At 33.6% G+C, this 10,294-nt stretch overlaps 1 protein-coding gene across 1 annotated transcript; it reads left to right on the forward strand.

The window, feature by feature from the left end:
- The first annotated feature begins 343 nt into the window (after positions 1–343).
- LOC11433847 (chloride channel protein CLC-c) lies at positions 344–5,450 on the forward strand. The gene is made up of 5 exons (XM_003592842.4): positions 344–660; positions 2,678–3,056; positions 3,157–3,695; positions 3,955–5,092; positions 5,204–5,450. Exons 1-5 carry the CDS (start codon positions 521–523, stop codon positions 5,291–5,293), a joined length of 2,286 nt encoding a protein of 761 aa, XP_003592890.2. The 5' UTR covers positions 344–520; the 3' UTR covers positions 5,294–5,450.
- The last annotated feature ends 4,844 nt before the right edge of the window (positions 5,451–10,294 follow it).

Consider the following 10,294-nt stretch of genomic DNA (forward strand, 5'->3'; position numbering starts at 1 on the left):
AATCATTTATAATTTACACGTAAATTTCTATAAAATACAGTTGATTAATCTGCACGCGTTAACACAGTAAAAAGAGCCGAAAGACCATCTTTTTGCTGATATACAGAGTATAAATTCATTTTTTTTAGAGAATATATTATAAATTCATTTGTTCCAGTTTTTGTCTATTTATGAAAAGAAAATAAAATAGTTGTTCCACTTTTGACTATGATTTAATTGTTTTAGTTTATCATTAATACTATCCAATTGTTACCCTTTTTGCGCAACGAAAACATATGTTCCTCTTTCTACTATAATAATATTTTTAATGATTATCTATATCTAACGTAAGTGATTAAAAACAAGGATTAGAAGTGACAGGACGGAGGGAGTGTTATTACATGCAGAGGAAGCAGCAGACAAAGAGAGAGACGAGAGTTTGTTTGTTTGCATACCGTACTATATAATATATATTGGTGTGTGTGATCGATCGATCGATCATCCATTATTATACGTTCATCGTTCAAAGAGGGATTCATTAATGGAGTCATTAACAGAGGAAAGGATTGAGATAAGAGATGATCACAAACAGCCGTTACTCATCAGAAGCAGAATTAATAACTCTTCTCAACTCGCCATCGTTGGAGCCAATATTTGCCCTATTCAGAGTCTTGATTACGAGTCAGTATTTCTTCTTCTTCTTCTTCTTTTTTTCTTCATATATTCACTCCTTTTCTTTCAATGTATTTAGTCTAAAATTTGTAACAAATACATTTCATTTTTCTATTTCTTTTTGCTTAAATTTTTGGCAAACCTTTGTGTTAATCTATTTTGATTTTGTCTTTTATAATCATTTATCAGAAAATCAAAATCTTTGTGAGTTCATAAAACCCAAAATCAAATTTTAACGTGGGTGACATGATTTTGTGAAAGAAACAAACATGTATTTGCTTGTTTCAATTTAAATTGCTGGTTTTTATTCTTAAAAGCACAACCTGATTGTCCCTTAAGCAAAGTTGTTAACTTTACAAGTTAATTTGTGAAATTGTATGATTTTCCGAGCTAAGTAACTCGTAGACTCGAAATTCTTTTTTTAAGAACGTAAACTCAAACTTTAAAGGCAAAATACCACTTTTGTTCATTTTAGTTTGACATAATTCCTAGTTGGTCATTTAAGTTTCGAAAGTTTCAATTAAATCCTAATTCTGTCGTTAAATTTTCGAAACTTGACTAACTTGAAAATTTTGTCAAAGGAAAAAAAAATGATATTTGGCCAAATTTAAATAAAACTTAGTTTACTCGATTGGACTTTGCGGTAAACTTGCTCACAATTTTTATCTCATTGTTCACATTCAGTTTATTTTCTTTTTTATTAGTTTGATTTTGTTCATGTTATAACTGGGTTGAAAATTTATTGTATTATATAAGTATATACACCACCAAAAAAAGACGTACCACCACCAAAAAATATATAACGATATACGTCATGTATATTATTTGAGATAAACTTGTACGAGTCTATGAACTCACAAATACATGTTTGTTTCTTTCACAAATTGCTTGTTTAAATTGAAAAAACAGCAATTTAAATTTGCACAAACATGTAACGCGGATTCAATTTAAATTTGATTTGATATGCTATAGTGCAAATTTGAATCCGCTTTACATCTTTTCTATACACTTAGTGTGTGTTCTTGGCTACTAGGCTTTTTGTGAAGGGAATAACCTTTGATTAATGTATAATTATTATTATTTTGACAAAAAATATAATTGATTTTCAAAATCAATTTTATTTTAAAAGATGAGTTTTTTATTTTAATACTCATTTAATCAATATAATAAAATTAAAGCAGTCTTAAATAATTTTTTTAATTCATTTAATCAATATAATAAAATTAAAGTTGTATAAAAGTGTATTAAAAGATTGAATCAATATTTTTTTCCTTAGAAAATGTTAATTACAACTCCAAAAAGTTAAGATAGTAAAGAAGTTCTTTTTTTTTTTTTTTCAAAAGGAAAGAAGTTTTTAATATTAAAAGATTGAATCAATATTTTTTCATGGTCTTAGGTTCGATTCTACCCTGTGTCAATTTTTGTGGACTAGTTTGGTTTTTTCAAAAATAAAAAAATAAAAAAATTCTTAGAAGATATTTATAAGAATTCAATCTCAGACAATATTTTAATGTAATATGATCCGAAATTGATTCATTTAAGAGTAGAACATTAATGTGATATGGAGAAAGATAAAGTTTTTAGGTAGAATTGATTAGTATTCGAAGGGAAGAATAATTTGATTGTAAAAGCAAATAATAATATGAGATCCCTACATACTATACTCTCAGACAAGTGATGGGCTTTGATTTGCAACCTAAACACCCTAGTAGAGATTAGTCTAATGATTAAAACTTGTGTATATTCTCTATGAAGTCGCATGGGGGGCAAATTCTCTAACTATCACGTTTTATAACAAAAAATGGGAGGGTTTTGTAAATTAAAAATAGTGTAACAATGGAAGATGTTTTATTTTGTGCATAGCTTCATGGCTTACAGCTTTCAAAGTGTTTATTGAATTGCGATTGTCGGTTTTGATACGACTTTTGCAGAATTGTGTTAATATTTTAATAAACTTTTGTTGTGTTTGTGTTGAATATAAGTATAATTGAGATATATGTTAATTTTGGTGGCATGTACTATGCAGGTTAATTGAGAATGATCTATTGAAACAGGACTGGAGGTCAAGAACAAAGGTTGAGATATACCAATATGTTGTTCTGAAGTGGACCCTTGCACTTCTTATTGGTTTAATTACAGGACTTGTTGGGTTCTTTAATAACCTTGGAGTTGAGAATATTGCTGGTTTCAAACTTCTACTCACCAACAATCTCATGCTCAAGCAAAAGTACCATGAGGCATTTGCAGTGTACGTTGGTTGTAACATGATTTTAGGGGTTGGTGCGGCAGCCCTGTGTGCTTACATTGCTCCTGCAGCTGCTGGCTCTGGCATACCAGAGGTGAAGGCATACCTCAACGGCATTGATGCACATTCTATATTGGCCCCATCTACCCTCTTTGTCAAGGTATGTAATTACTTTACTTTTAAGTTCAAACTGGTTTTGATTTGCATACATGGATACAACAACAAATAGTAGTTAGCTAATGGCTTGAAGTGGTGGACAGATATTTGGTTCGATTTTAGGAGTTGCTGCTGGTTTCATTGTGGGGAAAGAAGGACCCATGGTTCATACAGGTGCTTGCATTGCTAATTTACTCGGACAAGGTGGTTCGCGTAAATATCGACTCACCTGGAAATGGCTCAGATACTTCAAAAATGATAGAGATAGGAGGGATTTGATCACGTGCGGTGCAGCTGCTGGTGTTGCCGCTGCCTTCCGTGCCCCCGTTGGTGGTGTTCTGTTCGCACTCGAAGAGGCAGCTTCATGGTGGAGGAGTGCTCTTCTGTGGCGCACATTCTTTACCACTGCAGTAGTAGCAGTTGTTTTGAGGAGTCTTATGCAGTTCTGTCATCAGGGAGGAGGCAGATGTGGTCTGTTTGGAGAAGGGGGACTCATCATGTTTGATGTTAATTCTGCAAAGCCTGCCTACACCACACCTGACCTCCTCGCAGTTATATTTCTTGGAGTCATTGGAGGTCTCATGGGAAGCTTTTACAATTATCTTGTCGATAAAGTCCTTCGCACTTACGGCGCTATAAATGAGTATGTCCTTATATATATATATATATTCTCTTTTACAATTACTAATCTGGTAATTAAGAGCTATAGCGTAGCGGAGTTTAAACAAATACCTACCGTTCTATTTTTAGTACACAATGCTATAAATAGTGGATATAGTTGCGCTATAATACTGTAGCTGCATAGTGAAATTGGATCAAGCTGTTGTATTTTTCGATTCGCAGTTGACAACACTGATTTTGGTGCATGCATTTTGACTAATAACAACTTAATTGAATTGCAGGAGAGGTCCAATATTCAAGATTCTGCTGGTGATGATTATCTCGTTTGTAACCTCCTGTATTCGATTTGGGCTTCCATTGCTATCAAAGTGTGTGCCATGTCCAGGGGAGTGTCCCAGCTCCCCAACCGGAGGCTTCTCAATACACTACGACAATTTTCAGTGTCCACCAAACCACTACAATGATCTCAGCTCTCTATTTTTCACTACCAACGACGATGCCATCCGCAGCCTATTCAATGATGGCTCCGCCTCTGCTAACACCGGATTTCAGCTATCAAGTCTCATAATTTTCTTCGTGGCGATATACTTGCTTGGAATTGTGACATACGGTGTTGCCATTCCCTCTGGACTCTTCATTCCCGTCATACTTGCTGGAGCTTCTTACGGGCGTCTTATAGGGACTGTGATGGCTCCATTCACAGCTCTTGATACGGGTTTGTTTGCTCTCCTTGGAGCCGCATCTTTCCTTGGTGGCACGATGAGAATGACAGTTTCTCTATGTGTCATACTTCTTGAACTCACTAATAACTTGTTGATGCTACCATTGGTCATGTTGGTTCTCCTCATTTCTAAGACAGTGGCTGATTGTTTTAACAAAGGTGTTTATGATCAGATTGTGGCGTTGAAGGGACTACCTTATATGGAAGCACATGCAGAGCCATACATGAGGAATTTAGTTGCAGGGGATGTTGTTTCTGGTCCACTGTTTTCTTTTTGTGGGATCGAAAAAGTGGGGAATATATTGCACGCTTTGAAAGTGACAGAACATCACGGATTTCCAGTAGTTGATGAGCCTCCTTTGACGGATGCTCCCGAGTTGTGTGGGTTGGTGTTGAGGTCTCATCTTTTGGTGCTTCTCAAGCACAAGACATTGTTCACTAGGGAGAGGGTGATGACAGGGTCTACTATTGTGAACAAGGTTAAGGCAAGGGATTTTGCAAAACCAGGTTTGGGAAGAGGGATAAGGGTGGAGGATTTGGACATTTCACAAGAGGAGATGGAAATGTATGTTGATCTTCATCCAATCACAAATACTTCTCCATATACTGTTGTTGAAACAATGTCTCTTGCAAAAGCTGCTCTTCTGTTTCGGGAGCTTGGACTCAGGCATTTGCTAGTTGTGCCTAAGAAACCAGGAGTAAGTAAAATACTCTTACTTTTATTTATTTGTGTTGTTGTTAATTAGAGTTGAATGATGAATTACCTTTATTATTATAACTAATATTTGTAAATGTTAAACAATGTGCAGAGGCCTCCAATTGTTGGGATACTGACAAGGCATGATTTCATGCACGACTATATCTTGGGCCTATTCCCAAACTTGAATCCCCACAAGTAGCCACATGAATCAAGACTATATATTTTGAACTTTCATCAAATCCTATAGCTTCGTGGAAACAGTAAATTATACAAGAGACCAATCTAGATCTTTACCGAGAAAGTAATAGGAATATATATTCACATCATATTAATTATTATCATTAATGCTTTTTTAATTTTCTTCTTCTCTTTTTAACAAAATGAGGTTTCAATTTTTTATTTTTATTTTTATATCGATGAGGGCCTAAGCCCAAAAAGAAAGAGATTACAACGATATCACACGTGAGGTAGAATTCCCCATCAAATCAGAAAGCAATAGAAGACTAATATTGCTATGACATACATCAAAGAATCAGATCCCCGAATCCATCGAACAATCATAGTTAGCTAAAAGCGTATGCACATTGGTTTTTTTCACGGTAAGAGTGGTGGAACAACAACTTCCGAATCAAGTGCAAGCAAGCGATGAATCTTGTCAACTAGCGATCTCCCTCTCAAACTACCATGCCCACGTTGAAGTGATAACTTTGACATGACAACAACTAAGGAGTCAACATGCACCTCAATAAATCGAAATTGCAACCTTCTGGCATACATGTGCCCTTCCAACACTCCCCACAATTCTGCCAAATAAGCACCTTCTATTCCAATATACTTCAATATACTTGGAGAAACCTCACAACCACTCACCATTGCTTCCTCTAATGATGCCACCACAACCAATATGACCACCATCTCTACAGGATCCATCTGTGTTCAATCTCACCCAGCCCACCGGTGGAGGACTCCACCAAAGTAACACCACATGAGACTGATTCTCTCTCTAAGTTGTTATTGCATTAACGGCCAAATGGTAATTACGTAAACTTCTCCTTACAACACGAGCTGGGTTTATAAGGCCTGCTATAATTATCATTATGTTTCTCCTTATTTTTCCAATTCCAAATAGAGTGACAAGCCACGGCTCAATAATTCCTCCAATCTTCAAATGAGGTTTCAATGTTAGTATATTTGTCTTTTGTAATTTTGGTTTGGATTTACATCACAATCTTTTACATGATTGATTGAACATGAAAACCTACAATTTACATTGTTAAATCAATCTTCATCTTTCATCCTTTTTTACTATTGATATATGGAGTTCGGTATGCTCGCTAAGCTCCATTTACTCCATTTAGGATTTGGATGTAAGACATTGGCAGAAAAATATCTAACGGTTGAGATTTGAAATTAAAAAACAAATATTTGTTTAATAAAAATACATAATAATAACAAACAAATCATGTTCTCTTCTCTCATGTCGCAGCAACATTTTATTGTGTAAAAATCATTTTGAATAAATATAGTATATTGTATTTGAGTTGTGAAGCTTGTTTTGATCATATTACAGTGTGTGTTTGGTTGCACGGTACAACTCAAAATTGAGCGCCCCAAGGCAAAGAAAACGTGAAAATAAGGAAGTCAAGATTTGTAGAGTTGGTCAAAACGCCGGTTGGTGGGTATCCCACTGTGTAAACAAACACAGGCTTAAACGAGTTAAGATCCTCCCCCTTTATGTCTTTCTCCATTTGTTCTATTTGGAGAGAAAAAGAACATAAAAAAAATTAATGATAATGAGACCCTCTCAATAGTATGACCCATAACATTTTTTTCTGTATAATGGAGAGGATCTTTACTCATATTAAATAGTCTTAAAAAAAATTCAATTCAATTAACTCTTTGAGACGTAACTTATCTAAAAAAAAAAAATGTGAAAATCATTTTGAATAAATATACTCTCTCTGTTCCTTTTTTAAGTCTCGCTTTAGAATATTAACGTTAAATTAGCAAAGTATATTTTTACACATTTTCTTCCTATTATATCCTCATTTTAATCCATCAGCAATTTTTTATTTTTTGCACACACTTTCCATTTCTAATAAATTTAATATGTTATCTTTCTTTTGTAACAAACATTACAATTGTAAGTTACTATCTAATTGTCAGTTACTATCTATTTCGCCTACAAATTTCTATCTTTTTTTGCACACTCTCTCTCAACAAATAATTGTTAATTTTTTTAAAATATTTCTTCCTTTTGAATATTCATGGAGTCTTTTATTTATTTTTCTCATATATGTTCTTTTACTTTGCACTTTTTAACAATTACTACTCGTCTTATTTATAAAATTTTAACTCTTCATTGAACCATTATTATAGATAACAAAATTTTGTTTAAATTTGAAGGTAACAAGAAACAAACTTTGTTTTAAAAAAAACAAACAAACTTTGTTTAAAAAAACAAATTTTAGTTTTCCAAATATATAAAATTAATTAGTTTTATTGAAAAAGATAAGAGTAATTTGCAAAGGGTATAATTGACAAATCGTATCCTTAAAATACTAACACAACAACAGTTAAATATAAACGTTAAATCCGCAGTTAAACCACACTTAAAAAGGAACGGAGTAAGAATTATATTATTCTCTAAACAAAGAAAAGATAGTATGTTATTAAAATGAAGTTGTATAAAGAATTATTTTTTTTTAAGGAAAAATGAAGTATAAAGAAATATGAGTTGGTTTTGTTTTTATCACAAGACAAAAGACTTCACACTCCAAAACAAAACAGCTTCACAATTTATAATTTTAAAAGTAATCCTTATTCTACTCAAGACAAAGTAATCACCACTGCTCTAAAAAACAGAGAGATATTGCTACAGTTTGGAAAATAATAAATTTAGATAAGCACCTTTAAAAAAAAAAATTAGATTTCTTAAAAAAAATAAAATTAGATAAGCATTGATATTTTTACCTTAAATTATTTTAGTAAAAAATATAACTCACTTAATGCATTTTTTTAAAGTTAAAAAATAAAAAACATATTAACCGTATCTTAATTTTCTAAGACAACCAAAGTTATGTGATGTCAAGGTTATGGTAGCGATAAGCAAATGTGGTCGGGTTCTACTAATGGAAAATTCACAATTGCTTCAATTTATAATGTGATGTCAAACTTTGATAATGTTGTTCAAGATGCGATTTGGTTGAAGTTCTGGAAGAGTAGAGCTCCTCAACGTATTAAACGGAAAATTCACAATTGCTTCAACTTATAATGTGATGTCAAACTTTGATAATGTTCTTCAAGATGTGATTTGGTTGAAGCTCTGGAAGAGTAGAGCTCCTCAACGTATTAAACATTTCATGGGGATGTTCTATTATGAAAGATTGTTAACAAATTCGAGGAAGCATATGACCTGGTAATCCGTAATTGTAGCAATTGAATGTAGAACCGAGTCAATCTTTGGTGATTGCTGATTCTGGATCCTTTGGGATTCCCAATCTTATTCTGATTGGAATTCTTATTCGCAGGACGACTCTGATTCTTAAATTTTAGAACAGCACCTACGAATTTCCTTTTAGTGTTGTTGTTCGAGACAGTAAACACCTCTTCTTTTAGATCTTATTTTCCTCACCTCTTCTTCAATATGAAGGCGAGTAATCAGACTTTCAAGAGAGAGCTCCTTAGTTTTATGCCTAAGAAGATTCTTGAAGTCCTTCCAATTAGGTGGCAGATTTTCAATAACAACAACAATTATAAATTGTTCGGGTAATTGCATACCTTCAGCAACGATTTCGTGAGTTATCTTCTACAGTTCATGAGATTGTGCCTCCACAAGTTTGTCATCATTCATCTTGAAGTTGAGGTAGCGGCTCACAACACACATTTTGGCTCCAGCTTCTTTTGTATCATAGTGCTTCTCATACCTGTTTAGCAGTATCACAGAGTCTGAAATAGTCATACAGATCATCTCCAGGTCCATTCAAAATATAGTTTTTGCATAGATAATCATTATATTTCCAGAGGGTAATAACCGCAATGGCTTGTTTCACCTTCTCAGCATGTTTCTCCTTCTCATTAGGATGAGACATATTTGAATTCATATGAGCGTTACCGTTAATATTCGATCTGGTTGGAATCAAACTCTCCGGCATTACATGCAAGTCTTCCTTCTAGACGTTGGCAACTTTTTTCGTGGTTAAGAAAAATAGCATCTTTTGTTGCCAAAGTTTGAAGAGACTGCCAAGAAATCGAAACGGCTTATTGAAGTCAACATATGTTCCAGACACAATAATTTCTTCAGTAGTCATGCTGTTTTTAGAAATGTCTTAAAATTGTTGTTTTTGAAATTAGAAAAAGTACCTTAAATAGAAAAATTCATCAGCGAAGAGATTACTAGGTTGAGACACGACCAGGTCGCTCTCTTTAATACGTTTCACGACACTACCCAAAATTGTGCAAGGTAGGCTATCAACCGCGTCGCCTCCGAGATAAAACAGTTCAATTCACCTATTTAATTATGTATTGCACCGTAAGTAATCGTTTGAGAAATAACATCATTAATATGGCATAAAATTACTCGAACCCGAAGGGACATAATGAGTAAAAGAAAAGAAGAAAGACTCGTCAACACAAGTCGAAAAGGGAGAGAGAGAAGAAAAATATTAGATGCAACAAAAATACTTTTTGGTGTGCGTAATAAGTGATGTGAGCTCTCCTTTTATAGGTAGAGTTCATAACAAATCTGGAACGACTTGCAGATTAAACAAACTTCATTATTAAGCAATCCGCGAATCTGTTTTCACGCGAGCGGATGTATCCAGAATTTTCCGCATATTATGTTACATCGGATTATAACAAAACTTATTTGTTAAGAAAGCGCTTTCAGATAATGATTAAATTAATAAAAAAATAATTTAACATTTTTAGGTGATAAAAAAATATATTTCTATTTGACCCAAACCCCAGACCGACACCGACGTCATCGCGCGTGATATATATATATATATATATATATATATATATATTCGTAAGCGCTCACTCGTTTGCAAAAGTGGATTCCCCAAGGGTACATCCTTGGAGATTACCCCCACTTATATAAACACTACTAGTGGGTATGTCCTTTTGAACGTGAGACATTTTTTCAATTCATACCAACACTAGTTCTTTTCAATGGAACTTGTGTTTACTCTTCCAACTT

Source organism: Medicago truncatula, chromosome 2, assembly GCF_003473485.1.
Source record: "Medicago truncatula cultivar Jemalong A17 chromosome 2, MtrunA17r5.0-ANR, whole genome shotgun sequence".
NCBI classification, from domain to species: Eukaryota; Viridiplantae; Streptophyta; class Magnoliopsida; order Fabales; family Fabaceae; genus Medicago; species Medicago truncatula.

Bases quoted from the DNA above. Each gene is read 5' to 3' on its own strand.
- LOC11433847 (XM_003592842.4), top strand. From the start codon at position 521: ATGGAGTCATTAACAGAGGAAAGGATTGAGATAAGAGATGATCACAAA. The intron at 661-2,677 runs GTCAGTATTTCT...TGTACTATGCAG, and splicing joins ATTCAGAGTCTTGATTACGA to GTTAATTGAGAATGATCTAT. The intron at 3,696-3,954 runs GTATGTCCTTAT...ATTGAATTGCAG, and splicing joins ACTTACGGCGCTATAAATGA to GAGAGGTCCAATATTCAAGA.